This window comes from Schistocerca gregaria, chromosome 3 (genome assembly GCF_023897955.1).
Source record: "Schistocerca gregaria isolate iqSchGreg1 chromosome 3, iqSchGreg1.2, whole genome shotgun sequence".
NCBI classification, from domain to species: domain Eukaryota; kingdom Metazoa; phylum Arthropoda; class Insecta; order Orthoptera; family Acrididae; genus Schistocerca; species Schistocerca gregaria.
The window spans coordinates 628150226-628170864 of record NC_064922.1 but is presented as its reverse complement, the minus strand read 5'-3'; the positions used below and the strand labels follow the sequence as shown (position 1 = coordinate 628170864).

General features: G+C 39.7%; 1 protein-coding gene across 1 annotated transcript in view; it reads left to right on the top strand.

Annotated features, from left to right (window-relative positions):
- The window catches only part of LOC126353882 (nucleoprotein TPR-like), a 342294-nt gene that overhangs the window by 183189 nt on the left and 138466 nt on the right, over positions 1–20639 (top strand). The window contains exons 16-17 of the mRNA XM_050003086.1: positions 851–1096; positions 16197–16265. Of these exons, the coding sequence (XP_049859043.1) occupies positions 851–1096; positions 16197–16265 (315 nt within the window). The remainder of the gene's footprint in view (positions 1–850; positions 1097–16196; positions 16266–20639) is intronic.

Genomic DNA, 20639 nt, shown 5'->3' with positions numbered 1-20639 from the left:
TGAATATCTTTGGGGAAAAAAAAAAGCTGGTCTCTTATTCTTGTTCTTCAAACTCAATTAGGGTGAAATAGACTATTTTTGTAAAGGATCGAGACACCTTTAATTTTTTTGAAGATCAGTATTATAAAATTATCATCAGAAGTCATAAAGCTATACATTAATTAATAAAGTCTAGCAGTATACAGCATGGAAAAGAATTTGGTAATTTTGTATAATCATAGTATCTGCTTTATCCGTAGAAAAGAGTTCAGAAAGAAAAAGTGTTTAAAGTGTGGGCTTCTCAAGTTTAGTAAATATCAAAATACTAAATCACAAAGCCATATTAATTTAAGCTTAAATCGTGAAGCCATCAGGTTTATGGTGTACAGTTGTAACACCTTTCGTCTTCGTGCATTTTGTCCCCAGTCAAATTATTTTACTTCAAATGATTTCTCCCTTGATTTTATCACTCTTCTGCCCATCATATTTTGCCCCTGTTCATGCTTTGAGTGATTTCATGCCTGGGTCATTTTCATGCAGTTTAGTTTTTATAGCATTTGCAAGTGTTGATGCCTCTTCTCTTCAGTGAATTGTAGCTTATCTATTTCTTCTAATTCACAGTGTATTTATAAACCATAATGATGATGTTTGTCATTTTCTTCTGCAGTATTGTTGCAAGTGTCATTAATTTTTTCCCAATCCAAATAAATAAAATAAAGAATTTAGAAAAAATTGCATCTTCACCCGAAGACCCTAAGAGGAGGGCCAACAGGCATCATGCACATACACCATATTTATCAAAAAGTACCACAACTTGTTTTGATAATAATTATAAGAATCTTATGTTTATTCTGAGCTTTCTGAATTTCAGATTATTACGAGTCTTAGAGAGAGAGTACAATCCTTGGAAACAGAATTATCAGATCTTAGACTTGCTAAAGTAAAAGCGGAAAATTTATTACAAAATAGAAATGAAGTTTGGCAGAGAATGGAAGAGTCCTGGAGACAAGAACTACAGTCATTGGAAAAGCTTATAGACACCCTCAACAACAGAAATGAAAACCTGTACAAACAGCTAGGGGAAGTTTCATCTAGGGCACTGACATGTGTACAAATGGTATGTGTTTGTATTTTTTATGATCCTGTCCCGGCATGTAACTGAAAAAGAACATTTTTTTGTTGTATTTTATGAGTTAAACTTATTAAATTTGTGTTCTTGTGTATTTAAGACAACAAAGCACTTTCTTTATTAAAAAATTAACAATGCTATGTTTAGATAGTAGGTTGGTTATAATTTAACACCTCATTTACAGGAACGACAGCATTGTGTTTTGTTAACTCTTACTGTGTTGCATGCTGATATAAATGTTTTCATATACCATTGTGCTTTATTTCTTGAGAGTGTATAGCAATTGTTGATAAAAATTTAAGTGAACCTAAAGCTGTACCATACTGTTGAAGCAAGCTGGAAGCAGAGTACCACCCTATATTAGAGAAGCTACCTGCAAGCTGTCCAAGAAGTTTGTTTTGCGAACTGTCAATTTATTCACAATAATTGTATTCCATTAGTTCTGCTTTACTGAATTGTGCAGGTGGGAGTTATCCTTATAAACACTTTCTCCATTCCTGCAATTATTTCAGCGTCAACCTATGATAACATGTCATCACACTCGTAACCCAATAGTTTCTGCCCCCCCCCCCCCTCCCCCCATTCTATTATCTCCTCCCAATACACATCCCCTCACCCTCATTGTACGCCAATCTCTGCCAATGCATTTTCATAATTGTTAATATTCGAACATGGACTTTCCATTGGTCAAATTCACATAAGATACAGATCCCTATAGTGTCTCTCAGTACATCGAAAATCTAAGTAACACAAGAGTTGTGTAATTTTTTTAACAGGTTAAATTTTCTGGTTCATAAGCAGCTTTGAAATTACCATGTTGTGGTGACCCTTCGCTGCATATTGGCCTACCGGTCTAGCCCTGTTACATGTTTGTGTAGTGTGTTACAGCTGTCAGTTAATGCAGTGAGGTTCTTTCTTTGTATGTTTACTTCAGCCAACAGCTTTTGATTCTGCTGTGTGATTAGACCCTTGTCTACTATGGTCACTGACTAATGGTACCTAGACAATAACTCTGAACCTAACAAGGATTCCGCTGGCCTAACCTTGTCCTCAGTTCATAGCTTTGCTTTCTGTTGTGAACATTGAACTTCAGTCACCATGTGCATGTGCTACGATGGACACACCATGTGGCGATGACCTTTGTATCCAAGATGCTTGTCGCAAATTGTTGAGACTCTCCTAGGCTGCACTGTCTCTACTCCTGTAGTGCAACTTATTATGTAAAACCGTGACCGCAATACAAAGCATTCACTGTGACCAGCAAACATTTGTCCCCACCTGGGCACTAACAGAGTTCCAAGCTTCCGCCTGTCACACTTGTGTGATAACTGTATGCTATTCCTTTCTGTCTTATTTTGACCATTTCTCCAAAGAGAGACATTTAATACCACACTTCGTGTCGGCCAAAATCATGTTCGTGCTAGTGAATACTTGTCCATGAGGTAGTGAGTTGCTTCTGTGTCCTGTACTCCTGAGGAACGTGTATAGGATGTTTATTTTTGGGGTGCTACTGCACCAAGTACATTATTCCTAATGCATTGCTCTTCTATATAATGTCAGCAAGTGACTTTTGCTAAGAACTATTAAATTTGAGATCATTCAGTGCTCCCTGTTGTAATTTAGTTATCTGAATAAATTTGTTGTTTGCATAACCTCTTGTCAACATTATTAATTGTGCAGTACCCAACATGCCTGTTGTCACGTCCTCAACTGCAGGTAAATTTTTGTGATTATTTAAGTTAGGTAGGGATACTTTCCTTCTGTGTCATATCTCAAAAACTTGATCTTGCAGCAAAACTCGTTTGTCTGTTGATTGCCAAAATACCTGGCACAGCAAAAAATACTTTAAAATTTTTGTATCGGATTGTGTTTCCTATATATGAGGTGTGGTCAAAAAGTAACATGATTTTTTTTTTAATTTTGTGGCCTTTATGCAGCTGGTGTTCAAAGAATTTGCATGAAATTGTTCTTGAAAAACAAGAAAGTGCAACATCGTATTTGGAATGTTGAATGTGGCCTTTGGCAAATCTGCCATGAGTAAGACAAGAGTTTGACATTTCAAAAAGCGTTAAGAAGACTTTGAAAATAGTGACCAACCTGAACACCCTAGCACATCAATTACTGATGACAAGAAATAAAGAAAATTTTTCAGGAAAATCGCCAAGTCACAATCAGAGGGGTTGCTAATGATGTTGGCACATTCTTTGGCTCACACTAAGCAATTATTATTATTATTATTAGCAATCCAGAACTTCTAAAGAAAGTTGTAACCCATGATGAAACATGGGTATATGGGTATGACATTAAAACCAAGACCCACTCGTTCCAATGGAAACTGGTTGAAGAGCCAAGACTGGGGAAAAAAAGTTCAGTAACATGTGAAGGCTTTTCTCACTGTTTTCTTGGAGTGTTGTGGGATAGGGCTTCAAGAGTCCCTGTGTTGTGGTGTATGACCGATAAGGAATACTACCTGGAAATTGTGTGCAGTTTGTATGAAGCAATCCAAAGAAAATGAGCAGAAATGCGGTAGAGTCATTCGTGGAAATTTCGTCATGATAGTGCTCGTGCGCGCTCCTCAATGCGTGTTTGTGAGATTTTGGCAAAAAACCAAATTGCTTTGTTGCCTCAGCCACTGTATTCGCCTGAAATGGTCTCCTGTGACTTCCTTGTATTCCCAAGGCAGAGGAGAACCATGAAAGGAAGTAATCTTGTCACTGTTGATGAGATAGCAACAAAAGTTGCTGAAGAAGCTGAACACCGTAATGAAAAGTTAGTTGAAGAAGTGCTTCCAAGATTGGAAAAAGTGCTGGCACAGGTATATTATATCTGATGTGTACTTTGTGAAAGGGGCGAAGTTGATGTAGATGAATAGATAATGGTTCTTTAAGAAAAACAAAAATTCATAGTACGTTTTGATTACACCTCACATAAGCTTTTGAAAATGGCCTTTACGTGCAATTTTGTCCAAATTTAATTTGTAACAAGTACGTAGTTTAATGTCTCTATGTCCTACAAAACTAATGTAAAAATTCTGAAATTTGTGCGTAATATTGCTCTCAGTAACATCTCTAAGCACATAAAAAATCTTTTTGTGATTTTTAATTATGGCTGGCATTATGTTGGTAATTGAAATAGGAAAAATTGTATTGCCTCTCCCATGTGTGTCAATTGCTCCCAAGCCCATCCCATATGGAGCAAGATGGGTCCTGTTCTTGCAGAAGAGTAGAAACTCCAGAAGATTAAAGTATCAGAGTGCCTCTGATTCTCAGAGATGAAGAGACATTAAAGGCCTTATAGCTGCCTACTTCTGTGCATTCGTTTGCCTCAGTGTTGAAGCAGCCAGTGCAGAGAGCTAGTGTTGGATCCCAGACCTTGACAGTTGATCAGGCACCTACACCTGTACCTGTAAATGCAGCTGTAAGCCTGTATTGGTAATTCAACAACCTAGTCTACCCACCAAAGCAATAGTGGTTGCTACAGAGCCTAGTGTCTAAGAGGATAACGGACCCTTAAGGTAGACAGATGACAAGACCAGGCTAACTGTTCCTGTTAAAATAGCCTTGCCACCATTCCCAAAATCCAAGCTTAGAACATAAACCATCAAGGCAAAACATTGAGATCCGAAGCCATCAGGCTATGAGACCTTGATCCTGTCTGATGGATCGGATGATGACAATACTTTTGATGGTAAGTGCGTCAACATCTGCTAGAGGAAATTGGCTATTCCGCCAAGTCCCCCAACCCTCCTCTGATGCAATCTCACCATCCAAATGGCTTCCATACTGCATTGGAACTTGAATGGTTTCAGGACACATGCGGAGGAACTACATCTATTAACTCAGGTTAGACCGCAGTGTATCTGTCTTAATAGCAGAGAGAGAGAGAGAGAGAGAGAGAGAGAGAGAGAGAGAGAGAGAGAGAGAGAGAGAGAGAGAAGGAGGAGTGGCCTATTTTTGTCAGCAATGAATACTGCATCTTGCTACTCTTCTTCACAACCATTCTGCAAGCAGTCGCTGTATCAATACATGTGCATCACCAGTTGAGAATATGTTGACTTTACCTGTCACCATATGAGGTGCTAGAAAAAGAGGCTCACCGTGATCTCCTTATTCAGCTAGTCCATCCCTTAATCCTGTGTGGTGATCTTAATGCACATAGTGGGCTTTGGGCTCTACAACCACATCCCCCAGTGGTAGAGCAATTGAGAGCTTCTCTTGTTGTCACTTGCATGTTTGTTGAACATAGGGTGGAACACGCAATTCAGCAGTGCTTCAAGGTTGTTCACTGCCATCGATCTCTTGATATGTTGCCCAGCCCTCACACGAAGTGCTCTGTGGGAAGTGGTCGATGACTTGCACTCAAGTGACTACTTCCCAATCTGGTTTCACCTGCTGGACAGAGTGCTGCCCAAAAGACATCCACCACAATGTATGCTTCATAAGACAGACTGGATGCTTTACAGCCAACTTGCTGTGTTTGAACACTATGACAGTGTCCAGGAATGGATTGATCATACTACCCAGACAACTCACGATGCTGTTGAAGCCTCCATTGTTCAGTCTTCAGGCCAGCTAGAAAGGCAACCTGTCCTTTGATGGAGTGACAAATGTCGCACTGCAGTCAGGTCCAGGCAGGCGGCTCTGTGTACATTTGAGTGCCAGCCAACTGGAGAGAACCTTGCACCCTTTTGGCTAGTGTGGGTGAAATATTGTTAAATCATTAGTGAGAGCAAGAAGAGAGTGTGGCAACAATTTCTGATCACTATAAACCTTTCCACTTAAAAGTGCAGTTGTATGGGAGACCAACAGGATTTCTGGGAGAGATGGGAGGTTCCCAGTGGCTGCAGTAAAAGGGAATGGCAGTCTCAGATCACTCGGAGAGTCATTGCTGAGACTGTAGTTGCCTGTTTTCCCACAGTTACTGCCATGACCAGTGCATGGCAATGACAGGGCCCATTATAAAATGTTACAGCACCTCACAGGGTTTAGCAAAGAATTCGTCCTTGCCCTTCTTAACCTCATTTCGATGAGAGGCCATTTTAATCCTGGTTTTGAGACCTGGGAAGGACTGAACGTAATTGAATAGTTACCTTAGTGTTGCCGTTACTAGTTGTGTGGTAAAGACGTTGGGGTAGATGGTCAATCTGGAGCTTAGAATCCAGACAACTCCATTGCCACTTCCAACTTCAATAACCTGGCCCTCCGTGAAGTGGATACACGAAAGGCTTTCTTGCACCAGCAACATCTCCAGGGTATATTTTTTGACTTTGGGAAGGCCTACAATACTACTTGATAGCATATTATCCTCAGGCAGTGCCATGAATGGGGTTTTTGAGGATGCTTTCCCATTATTATATGATCCTTTCTCTCACCCCCACTATTTTAGACATTGAGTGGATGATGTCCTCTCTGACCACTTTCAGCAGGAGAACAGTGTCTCTGAATGTAGTGTTTTAAGTGTAACTGTCTTTGCCATAGCTATTAATAGTACCATGTCCATTGTTAAATGTAGTATCCAGTGTTCTCTGTTTGTTGACAACTACTGTGGTGGTTGTTGTTGTCCCCCCCCCCCCCCCCCCCCCCTCCTCCTCAAGCCTTGCAACTACGACTCATCAGTTGCACCTGACTCTTTGTCAGCTAAGAAGGATGAATGCATCCTTTTTAATCATTGCAATTGAGTTTGAAACATTCCTACGTTGTGGATTAGGGACACTGTTCATAGCTTTAAAGACTGAGTGGGGTTTCTGGACGTCATATTTGATTCAAAACTTACATGGTTTCCACACCTTAGGGGGCTGGAAAGACACTCCCTGAAAGCACTTTAAAATGTCTTTTCCACAATTCATGGGGAGCAGACGACTATCTGCTTTGATTTTACAAGCCTTTTGTGTGATGTTGACTTGGTTATGGGTGCACATTGTATGGATCTGTGAAATTGTCTTATTTAAAGATATTGGTGGGCACTGGAGTCTTTCACACCAGCCCCATACTGAGCCTTTATGCTGAGGTTGGTGAACTATCTGGCAATGATTCCTCATCGTGACAGGCCAATGAAACATTGTCCATGCTATACACACCTGATTACCATAGTGATTCTTGTCCATCAGTGGAAAAGCTTTTTGATTCTCAACAAAGAGCAACTAGGTCCTGTGGGATTTGTGCGAAGGATTGCCTTTTCGAGTTGGATGTGAATGGCTTTAACTTCTACACCAAGGTTGAAGCAGATCTCCACCTTGAGTCCTACGGAGGCTCAGAATTATTTTAGATCTGACCAATTTTAAGAAAGGTTGCACTTGCAATCTTATGTTTCAATATCTCTTTCTTAACATTTTAGATAGGCCTCATGACTTTACAGTTGTGTATTCAGATGTCTCCCAACAAGGGGACTCCCTTGGCCATTCATTCATCTTGCCCGACCATGTCTTCAGTTCCGAGTTCCCCTTAGCCATACTGTATTTTCTGCTGAGATGCGTGCAAATCGGAAGGTATTGGAGTAGACGAGTATCTTCAGGACACATATTTTCTCACCTGCTTCAATTCCCTTAATGCCATACAGTCGTCACAGCATGTGTACCTGGTGGAAAAATTAGCCAGGACCAATTGTACTTCCTACAGTGGTGGGATAAGAAGGTGTCACAGAATGAGATTTTCACTCTGCATTGAAGTGTGCGCTGATATGAAACTTCCTGGCAGATTAAAACTGTGTGCCGGGCAGATGCTCGAACTCTGGATCTTTGTCTTTCGCGGGCATGTTCTCTAACAACTGAGCTACCCAAGCACGACTCACGCCCCGTCCTCACAGCTTTACTTCTGCCAGTACCTCGTTTCCTACCTTCCAAACTTTACAGAAGCTCTCCTGCGAACCTTGCAGAACTAGTACTCACGAAAGAAAGGATATTGCGGAGACATGGCTTACTTCTACAAGGTTCGCATGAGAGCTTCTGTAAAGTTTGGAAGGTTGGAGAAGAGGTACTGGCAGAAGTAAAGCTGTGAGGACAGGGTGTGAGTTATGCTTGGGTAGCTCATTTGGTAGAGCACTTGCCCGTGAAAGGCAAAGGTCCCGAGTTCGAGTCTCTGGCTGCCAGAGACTGTGGTCGTGTGTGTGTGTGTGTGTGTGTGTGTGTGTGTGTGTGTGTGTGTGTGTGAGAGAGAGAGAGAGAGAGAGAGAGAGAGAGACATACATACACGGTAACAGATGCATCTGGACATACATTGCAACTATGAATTATGTACCTGACGAATAGTAACAATATAAGCCACAAGCATGCCATCATGCCATTTTCTTCTGGTAATTTCAAATTCCTCACTGAAGTAATATATTTTGTCCACAACAATTTTTGTTTCCAAGTTTTGCAGATTGGGCGATATGGACCAGAAGACATCCAATCACAGCGTATATCGGGCTCCAAAGATTTGCTGTGTTGTTAGTTTTGTAGATACATGTGCAACCTTGTGACGTCCAATATGTTGCCCAAGTAGGAAGGGGACAGCTTTTGTATTGTTGCCTCTAAGGTTATGACTATCATGTAAGTGAAACCTCTACTGAAATGAAGCCATGTTTGGGATATGTGCAAAGTGGATTTTGAGTCTTATCCAAGAGACTATTTCAGCCAAAGCTACTTGTTCATGGAAGGAGTCATATATACTTTGAAGAATGCTGTTAGGAAAATGAATAACGCAAATTAAAGAGTTTTTAAAAAATTGAAAAACAACTGTCAGAGTACAGGGTGGTCCATTGATCATGTCCAGGCCAAATATCTCACGAAATAGGCATCAAACAAAAAAATTACAAAGAACAAAACTTGCCTAGCTTGAAGGGGGAAACCAGATGGTGCTTTGGTAGGCCCACTAGATGGCGCTGCCATAAGTCGAACAGATATCAACTGCGATTTTTTAAATAGGGCCCTGATTTTTTATTACTTACTCGTTTAGTACATAAAGAAATAAGAATGTTTTAGTTGGACCACTTTTTTTGCTTTGTGATAGATGGCGTTGTAATAGTCACAAACATATGGCTCACAATTTTAGACGAACAGTTGGTAACAGGTAGGTTTTTAAAATTAAAATACAGAATGTAGGTACGTTTGAACATTTTATTTCGGTTGTTCCAATGTGATACATTTGTGAACTTATCACTTCTAAGAACGCATGCTGTTGCAGTGTGATTACCTGTAAATACCACATTAATGCAATAAATGCTCAAAATTGTGTCTGGCAACCTCAATGCATTTGGCAATATGTGTAACGACATTCCTCTCAACAGTGAGTAGTTGACCTTCCGTAATGTTCACACATGCATTGACAATGCGCTGATGCATGTTGTCAGGTGTTGTTGGTGGATCATGATAGCATATATCCTTCAACTTTCCCCACAGAAAGAAATCTGGGGACATCAGATCTGGTGAATGTGAGGGCTATGGTATGGTGGTTTGATGACCAATCCACCTGTCATGAAATATGCTATTCAGTACCTCTTCAAACGCATGCGAGCTATGTGCCGGACATCCATCATGTTGGAAGTACATCGCCATTCTGTCATGCAGTGAAACATCTTCTAGTAACATCAGTAGAATATTACATAGGAAATCAGCATACATTGCACCATTTAGATTGCCATTGATAAAATGGGGGCCAATTATCCTTCCTCCCATAATGCCGCACCATACATTAACCCGCCAAGCTCGGTGATGTTCCACGTGTCGCAGCCATCGTGATTTTCCGTTGCCCAATAGTGCATATTATGTCAGTTTACATTACCACTGTTGGTGAATGACGCTTTGTTGCTAAATAGAACACGTGCAAAAAATCTGTCCTCATCCCGTGATTTCTCTTGTGCCCAGTGGCAGAACTGTACACGACATTCAAAGTTGTCGCTATGCAATTCCTGGTGCATAGAAATATGGTACGGGTGCAATGTAGCACTCTCAACACCCACATTTTTTAGATTCCCGATTCTTGCGCAATTCGTCTGCTACTGATGTTCAGATTAGCCGCGACAGCAGCTAAAAAACTTACTTGGGCATCATCATTTGTTGTGGTTGACATTTCACATGTTGCTGAACACTTCTTGTTTCCTTAAATAACATAGCTATCTGGCGAACGGTCCGGACACTTGGATGACATCATCCAGGATACCGAGCACCAAACGTAGCACATGCCCATTAGGCATTTTGATCACAATAGCCATATCGACCTTTTCTGCAATTGGTAAACGGTCCATTTTAACACGGGTAATGTATCATGAAGCAAATACCGTCCTCACTGGTGGAATGTTACGTGATACCATGTACTTATACATTTGTGACTATTACAGTGCCATCTATTTCTTTACATACTACACAAATATGTAATAAAAAATGGGGGTTCCTATTTTAAAAAACGGAGTTGATATCCGTTTGACCTATGGCAGCGCCATCTAGCGTTTACCCCTTCGAGCTAGACAAGTTTCATTCTTTGTAGTTTTTCCATTTGATGCTTATTTCATGAGATATTTGGCCCGGTCAATGTCAATGGACCACCCTGTATACAAATAAATAATACATTATAGAGGAAGGTTCCCAATTATTGTGAGGTACTCGTACTTGTACCACAAAGAAATCTTTCAACTTAGAGTTGAAGCTTGAGGATCCGCCTCTAAAGTTTCCTGTTCTGCTGAAGCTTACTACAAATGAAATCTGCTGGATAGTGTTGAGAGAAGTGAGGGATGGAAGCAGGGAGAGAGTGAGGGGTGGTAGGATATAAGCAGGGAGGGATGGAAGGTGGAAGAGAATGAGGGACGGAAGGATGGAAGCAGGGAGAAAGCAAGGAATCACGTCCCAAGCATGGGTTTCACTTAATGTCAAGGGACACGGTTTAGCTTATTGGCTCCAGAAAGTTTAACAATCTTAAGTTTATTCAGAAATACAAAGAATGGAATCCTAACTGCTCTGGCCGAGATGTTTCCAATGTGTGACCAAGTCTGATACAGAGACAGCGAATGACAATCACTGTTCCGTCAACTCTTAAAATGCGACCCACTCGACTAACGCAAGAGTGCCGCCTGTCTGACCATCAGCTCTGGTTGCTGACTCTGCAACAAACCCTGCCTCTCCCTGATGCACCTTGCGTCAGACCTGTCTCTAGCGCTCTCCTTCCAATCTTCTCATTTTGTCGGAGTGTCTTACCGCAGAGGTTTGTGTACTTTTCTCCTTCGACCTCAGTGGCTATTACCATGATGTAATGTCAAGGGCTACTTGCCTCCTTATTGGCTGTAATTGTGCACTATTCTTCAGTGGTTCTTCAGAGGCTGTGGGGGTGGGTGGGTCGAGACACCTCTCATAACATGGTCACACATTGCGCCCTAAATCCTGTATTGGTTCCTCATGACGTAGTGGTGTTGCCACCAGAAGGCCCTCTCTCTTTCTCCCTCTCGTCCTATGCTCCCTCTCTCTAACCGGAAGAGCTGTTTGCCTATTCTATTTAGCGATGAAGCATCATTCACCAACAGCGGTAACGTAAACCGGCATAATATGCACTATTGGGTAACGGAAAGTCCACGATGGCTGTGACAAGTGGGACATCAGTTACTTTGGCGGGTTCAGACGAGGCACATTTTCATTTAGACGGTGTGGTTAACAAACAAAATGTATGCTTTTGGGCCACTGAAAACTCACAAGTGCTTCATGAACGACAACATTATGCTCCGAGGGTTATAGCGTGGGCAGCAATTTCCAGTCACGGACTTATTGGACCCTTTTTCTATGAAGAAACTGTGAACAGTGAGCGTTATTTGAGCGTGCTTTCCGAAACGTCCTCGTGATTTAATGGAGCTCAGAAGACTTATTCTTCAGGCTTGCAGTGAAATTATGGAAGACGTGCCGTAGGGTAATCACTAACTTTAGTGTTCGTTTGAAGGAAGTTAGGAAACAAAATGATGGACATATTGAGCATGTGCTGAGTTAGAACAAATCTCCATGGATAGCTCTTCGTTGTAGTATATGTTCCTTTCAGATTGTATTGACAGTAAAGTTTATATTAAAAAACAAAATGGTAACACATTTTGTGCGCCACCCTGTATCTTCCATTTTAGCAGATGACACGCGCTCAGCCAATCGTGTTCTCGAGTTTATTAATGTCAGTGAGATGGCGTCAGTCATTTGAAGCTCTTTTTGGGGACAAACAACCCCTTTTCTACAGTGGTTTTTTAAGCTTTCCTTCCATTTTTTAGTTTCCCCACTTTTTTGAGTTTCGCTCCCATTGCCGCTGGTTTCCAGTTTGGTTTTTTTTTTACCTTTTCCTAAGTTACAGACTGGGTGCTAATGACCGTAGCAGTTTTGCGCCCATTTTTGAATCGTCCAATGTGTTACTACATGTTCTAAAGGTGAATCTAAAGTTAAAACTGAAATGTTTTCTTTACTCACAACACAACAATCAGATTCTAAATTTATTTGGAATATTGTATCCTTTTTTGTTACGTTACTGTGGATTACTCTGTCTGCTTGTATAAATACTCTTGTTCCACACCCTTTGCACTTACTATAAAAACTTATTTTACCTATGCCCTTCATTACTAGATTCTTCGGAGCTTCTCTCCCACATAAAATGGTAAATCCTTCTTCTTTTGGAGCTACATAGAACAATTCATCATGTATTTAGATATGTCCAAATGCTTGATTCAGTGTGACTCTTCTTTGCACACAATCATCTGAATTTCTCTCACCGGTTGCAACAATTTGGCTTCACACTCTTCGTGATGAATTGTTGATAACAATGCAAGGACTGTCTGCACAGTTGCTTATTCTTATTTAATTCTTTGTAGTTTAGCTGCTCCATGGAAAGTTTAGCGTATTACCTTTTGGACTCATCTGTCAGCAAAAGTTCCTTTTCTGGCTGTATGTACACATACTTCCCTTTCATTTCTGAGAGCTCATCTGGTAGTGGAAGTTTTCTGTACAAGCTAAAATTGTTATTATCTAGCAACAGGATGTTAATTACATATCCTAATATACTACCAGAAATGAAAACATCCAAGTCAATTATTCTTAATAGCAAATAACCCAAGGATTCAGCTAGAGGAAAAGGAAAATTTACATGCTTTAGCTCATCATGTATTAAGCTTAAATACTTTACAATGTGAAGAGGGTTGATAAAGTGTGGCTGCAGTATTCCTTTTTGTGCATTCACAATAGAATTTATCATTTGCTCATACTCTACCTCGATCTGACCAAATACTGCTGATAACTGTAATACCTGTTCTGTTATTGTTATGAAGAACAGTACCCTTTTAAACCCCTCATCTGTGTCTTTCACATATTCTTTCAATGCCTGTCTTTAAAACATGTTCATTTGACTCTAATGTATAAAAAGCCCCATTCACTCCTGCCAATGGGGCCCTTAGCACTGCCACTTCTGCTTCATCTGATGTGGTGAACAGTGTTTTACTTACCTGGCCTACAAAGTTAAAGACTCCTCTTTTCCTTCTGGCCTCATGTTTTGTCAGCTGTTGTACTAATCGCTACAGACCTGTGATTTTTCTCTACGTGATGTGTCACCTGTTGGTCTAGTAAATGACAGCCTAGTAAACATAAATTTAGTTGTTGTAGTTTGTCTCGGCACCTTTGTACCACTGCTTTACCGTATCTTTCTGCCTTTTGAAATCTTTGTGTTATTGCATCCAAATTTACATAAGTAACAATTCTCCAAGTAGTGCTGTATATTTCTACTTGTCCTACATTGACATAATATAAGAAGTGGGAAACTGTGTCGTTTGAAAGTCATTGGTGCATATTCTGATGCAGATATTTTTTATGTTGCGGTCACTACGAGGAGCTGGACAATTTTACACTTGAATGCCATACCTGAAATTTAAAACAATTATTTCAGTCTGTTTGCATGTACTTTTCTTTCTTTGTTTCTTTTGATCTTTATGACTACGTTTTACTACTTCATATGGCCCCCATCATTGTGAATTTAGTTTTCTAGATCTACTACATCTTACCAGATCATCGTGCAGCAACAGTTTATGCCCTACCTTGAATTCTTTTACATTTTCTTTCCTATCATAATGTATCTTGTTAGCTTTCCAATGTGTCACTAATGACTCTGTTGCTATTCTGTGAACTTCTTGAATTCTCACTTTCAGCATGTTAACGTACGATTCGTAGTCGTAACTTACCTGTGTTGATTCCTGTTGCAGTACTCCCGGAATATTTACTTTTCTCCTGTACAGTAGTTCAAATGGAATGTGACCTGTACTACTGTGTGGTGTGCTGTTAAAAACTAAAATTGCGTCTGGTACCCACTTGTCCCATGAACTTTGATCTCCAATAACTGTGTCTTAAGTATTAAACATGTGGTCTGTGACTTATTTCCAAAGCACCATTATAGTCTGGGTTGTAAGCTGTAGTCTGTACAAGTTTAATCCTTGACAATTTACATACTCTTTTAAACATATCACTTAAGACATTTCATTAGATAACCTTCCATTAGGAATGTGGGTGCACTCAGTGACTGTGACATGATTTACAACTGATAGAGAACAGCAATCAGTCATTCTTTTTTTTGCAGGTCTTATTTGTCAATTGTAGATTTCAGCTAATGCCTAGCCATTATCAGTGCACTATTTTTTAGTATCAGTACATGTTGGTTCCCTGTTGTTCGGGCATCTGTCACAGTTCTTTCAACAGTCTTGCTCTGACACTACGAAATAGTGCATTGATAATCGCTAGGCTCTAGCTGAAATCTATATTTGCAAAAAAAAAAGATGACTGATTTCAGTGCTCTATCATGTGTCAAACTTATGAAATTTGATCCTTGGCCGGTTGAAAAGACTGATGGAATTCCATATCTTAATTTATATGTTCCACAAATGCTTCAGCTACTGTTTTGGCATCTTGCCTTTCAATTGGAACTGCTAGGGTTAATTTACTTAAATCGTTCAAAATGATCAGATGTGTGTGAATTGCTAAGGGACCAAACTACTGAGGTCATCGGTCCCTAGACTTGCACAGTACTTAAACTAACTTATGCTAAGAATAACGCACACATCCGTGCCCGAGGGAGGACTGTCTAGCAAACAACTCGATCCTATAGAAGTTTCATTTGTATGAAAAAGATCTTGCCTTCAGCCCACACTCAAATTCAAATATGCTGGATTTGTCAAAGACCTATTTTACTTCTCCAAATCTCTACAGTGGAAACACTTGTCTCTCACCAACCCTTCTTACAGAATTGAATCTTGCCTCTCCAATTTATGTTTCCTCCCAACCCCACCCACCTCACCATAACTTTCATTACTTATCATTGTGCCCAGAAATGAGGAACATCCTTTCCACTTCTCCTGAAGTGGTATTATGCTGACCAACCGATCTATAAAATATCCTAATCCGTCCTTACACCAAGCTCACAACCTAATTCTGTTGTCACAGTTCAATACAAGGAACACTCAGATGCAAAACCTGCCTAACACACTACCCAGAATGCCCTACATTGAAGCTGAGCAGCACTTTTTGCGGAAAATAAGTATATTATAGTTGGGAGGTGGGTAGTTAAATCTCCTGACCTGCAGAGAATCATGGAAACACTTTATGTGTCAGGAAAAGGAATGAGATATTTAGCCATAAAGTCTTTGTCCTCTTTCTCAGTGGTGTATGTAATTTAATAGATAATAAAATTAACTTCAATTGTAGCTTAAGACAGTCATATAAATGGTCAACAATGCACATTATTTTTGATTGAGAAAGTGTAGTAAAATTTTTGTTCTGTATCACGGTGAGAATCACAAGTATGATCCTCAAAACATGCAAATAACTATGTTTATTTGAATGAAGTGAATTCTAGAAGTGAAGTAAAGCTGTCACATCAAAAAATGCACCAAATTAAGAACTTCATCATTTAAGTGCAGTTAATCCATCATAATCGTTTTTTTTTTTTTTTTTTTTTTTTTTTTTTTTTTTTTTTTTTTTAACTTTGCTATGAAACTTTTGGCATCTAAAGTGGATGTAAGTACCACAACTATTTGAGGTACTTTTTTCATTTTCCTGTACTTTTTTTTGAAGTAGAATAGATTGGTAATGGAGTCATCTGTGTATCATCTTACACTTTTGTTATAGGGGGCCCCTAATCCTTCAAAAAGAAAGAGGAGTGATTCCGAAGAAAGAGCACATGATGTTACAATAAAGGTAGTGTTTGCATTTTTATGTATAATAATGTGTATTATTTATAATAATTCTTTTACAGATTGTGGGGAGGTTTAGTGGGGGAGGAGGGGGGGGGGGGGAGAAACAGGTAGTAATAGGGCCATTCCACACCAAGTGGTCTAATTTTGGAAAAAGTTCCCAAATGACCTGAGTTTTCAGCACCTATGACAACATTTTCTTGAAAGAAACGAAACTCAGCCATCATATACAACTTTCTGTGCTCTCTTAAGTGGAATAATAAGTTTTTAAAAATGTTTCCTGAATGATTTACATATGAATAATTTAAAGCACAGCCAGCCAAAAAAATATATGCTTGGAAAAAAAATTGAAGTTTTGCTTTTTATATCTCCGAAAGTAACTGTAATTAACCTGAAACTGTGCAAGTAACAACTTGCCAAAATAAGGTATAAGAATATGTAATTTCATGCTGCTACTGCATTTTGATAGTTTATAAGTAGAGAGCAAACTTGAAGATTTTTCTAAAAGTGCCAAAAATTACTATTTGTGGCCAAGTCTTACTAAATAGTGTCTTCTGCAGACTTTTAAAAATTGTTTTCACTAGAAAGATTAAGCTCTACACCACACAAAAAACTACATTTGGTTGTGCAGTGCGAGCATAAAAAGCCCTTAAAACCAAGATGGTGAAACAAAGTCAACCAAAAAACTAGATGAAAAAATGTGGAGTTTAGGTTATATCTCCAGAAATGTTATAGCTTACCAGTATGAGGTCTTAGTGTATGAAATTTCATCATCCTATTGCTTTCAAATAGTTTAAAAATTGAAGATTTTTCTAAAGATGTAAAAAATTACTCTATTTGGCCCACTTTTACAAAAAAACCTTTTCTGCAAATTCTTTTAAATATTTTTTGTTAGAAAGGCCATGTTCTAAAACACTTTAAAATTATATTTGTTTTCCACTGCTTGGTTATAATACTCTGAAAAAGAACGACATTGAAAACAGGCCCAAATTCCACTGGTATTCAAATTAAATCTCACGTCCTTTATTAGGTTCTACAATTGTTATTCTGTGTGGAAAATAATATCAAAAGACCTACAGCAAAAAGATACACTAATCATTGTCTATAACAGGAATCCATTCTAAACAATGCCAGGAAGATTGCTGTGAAGAAATTAACCAAAGTTTATTCAATGTGACAGTAGTGTAAAACCTGCTGGCTATTTATACAATCTATTCTGCAGCTGTTAGTCAACACTTTTACTATCATAATCTGCACTGCCTTGGTAATACACAGTTAGATGATGAAGTTTATAACCAGCGTGATAAAAATAATTTTTTTTAAAAATGTGCTGAAATACTAGGGCGAGTCAAATGTAAACCTTAAATTTGTAATAACTAATCGAAATTTTGCGACGATGGCTTCCTTGCAAGAATTGTTACTGGGGATAAAACCAGGTTTCACTTTCACCAACTGGAAACAGAGAGCGAGCAAGGAATGGCGCCATTCCTCATCCCCAAAACCAAAGAAGTTTCGAACAGAACCATCAGCAGAGAAGGTTATGCTGACTCCGTTTTGGGATGAAAAAGGTGTCATTTTGGAGCATTATGTGCCTGGAGGGACCACTGTCGCCAGTGCATCATACACAGATCTCCTAAAAAATCACGTGCGGTTTGCAATCAAATCAAAGCGATGTGGGTTGCTATCAACAGGTGTCCTTTTGCAACATGACAATGCACGGCCCCACATTGCCCGTACAACGCTTGCAACATCACAGACCTGCATTTTGAGTGTCTTCCTCATCTACCATAGTCAGCAGCTCGAAGTCATGCGGTAGCATTCTCGCTTCCCACGCCCGGGTTCCCGGGTTCGATTCCCGGCGGGTCAGGGATTTTCTCTGCCTCGTGATGACTGGGTGTTGTGTGATGTCCTTAGGTTAGTTAGGTTTAAGTAGTTCTAAGTTCTAGGGAACTTAATCATAGCTAACACTTGGTTTAAGAATCATGAAAGAAGGTTGTATACGTGGAAGAACCCTGGAGATACTAAAAGGTATCAGATAGATTATATAATGGTAAGACAGAGATTTAGGAACCAGGTTTTAAGTTGTAAGACATTTCCAGGGGCAGATCTGGACTCTGACCACAATCTATTGGTTATGACCTGTAGATTAAAACTGAAGAAACTGCAAAAATGTGGGAAATTAAGGAGATGGGACCTGGATAAACTGAAAGAACCAGAGGTTGTACAGAGTTTCAGGGAGAGCATAAGGGAACAATTGACAGGAATAGGGGAAAGAAATACGGTAGAAGAAGAATGGGTAGCTCTGAGGGATGAAGTAGTGAATGCAGCAGAGGATAAAGTAGGTAAAAGGACGAGGGCTGCTAGAAATCCTTGGGTAACAGAAGAAATATTGAATTTAATTGATGAAAGGAGAAAATATAAAAATGCAGTAAATGAAGCAGGCAAAAAGGAATACAAACGTCTCAAAAATGAGATCGACAGGAAGTGCAAAATGGCTAAACAGGAATGGCTAGAGGACAAATGTAAGGATGTAGAAGCTTATCTCACTAGGGGTAAGATAGATACTGCCTACAGGAAAATTAAAGAGACCTTTGGAGAGAAGAGAACCACGTGTATGAATATCAAGAGCTCAGATGGCAACCCAGTTCTAAGCAAAGAAGGGAAGGCAGAAAGGTGGAAGGAGTATATAGAAGGTTTATACAAGGGTGATGTACTTGAGGACAATATTATGGAAATGGAAGAGGATGTAGATGAAGACGAAATGGGAGATACGATACTGCGTGAAGAGTTTGACAGAGCACTGAAAGACCTGAGTCGAAACAAGGCCCCCGGAGTAGACAACATTCCATTAGAACTACTGACGGCCTTGGGAGAGCCAGTCATGACAAAACTCTACCAGCTGGTGAGCAAGATGTATGAGACAGGCGAAATACCCTCAGACTTCAAGAAGATTATAATAATTCCAATCCCAAAGAAAGCAGGTGCTGACAGATGTGAAAATTACCGAACTATCAGTTTAATAAGTCACAGCTGCAAAATACTAACGCGAATTCTTTACAGACGCATGGAAAAACTGGTAGATGCGGACCTCGGGGAGGATCAGTTTGGATTCCGTCGAAATGTTGGAACACGTGAGGCAATACTGACCTTACGACTTATCTTAGAAGAAAGATTAAGAAAAGGCAAACCTACGTTTCTAGCATTTGTAGACTTAGAGAAAGCTTTTGACAATGTTGACTGGAATACTCTTTTTCAAATTCTAAAGGTGGCAGGGGTAAAATACAGGGAGCGAAAGGCTATTTACAATTTGTACAGAAACCAGATGGCAGTCATAAGAGTCGAGGGCCATGAAAGGGAAGCAGTGGTTGGGAAAGGAGTGAGACAGGGTTGTAGCCTCTCCCCGATGTTATTCAATCTGTATATTGAGCAAGCAGTAAAGGAAACAAAAGAAAAATTTGGAGTAGGTATTAAAATTCATGGAGACGAAGTAAAAACTTTGAGGTGTGCCGAGGACATGGTAATTCTGTCAGAGACGGCAAAGGACTTGGAAGAGCAGTTGAACAGAATGGACAGTGTCTTGAAAGGAGGATATAAGATGAACATCAACAAAAGCAAAACGAGGATAATGGAATGTAGTCCAATTAAATCGGGTGATGCTGAGGGAATTAGATTAGGAAATGAGACACTTAAAGTAGTAAAGGAGTTTTGCTATTTAGGAAGTAAAATAACTGATGATGGTCGAAGTATAGAGGATATAAAATGTAGACTGGCAATGGCAAGGAAAGCGTTTCTGAAGAAGAGAAATTTGTTAACATCGAATATAGATTTAAGTGTCAGGAAGTCATTTCTGAAAATATTTGTTTGGAGTGTAGCCATGTATGGAAGTGAAACATGGACGATAACTAGTTTGGACAAGAAGAGAATAGAAGCTTTCGAAATGTGGTGCTACAGAAGAATACTGAAGATAAAGTGGATAGATCACGTAACTAATGAGGAGGTATTGAATAGGATTGGGGAGAAGAGAAGTTTGTGGCATAACTTGACTAGAAGAAGGGATCGATTGGTAGGACATGTTTTGAGGCATCAAGGGATCACAAATTTAGCATTGCAGGGCAGTGTGGAGGGTAAAAATCGTAGAGGGAGACCGAGAGATGAGTACACTAAGCAGATTCAGAAGGATGTAGGTTGCAGTAGGTACTGGGAGATGAAGAAGCTTGCACAGGATAGAGTAGCATGGAGAGCTGCATCAAACCAGTCTCAGGACTGAAGACCACAACAACAACAACAAGTTCTAGGGGACTGATGACCATAGATGTTAAGTCCCATAGTGATCAGAACCATTTGAACCATCTTTTTCATCTGCCATACTCACCAGACC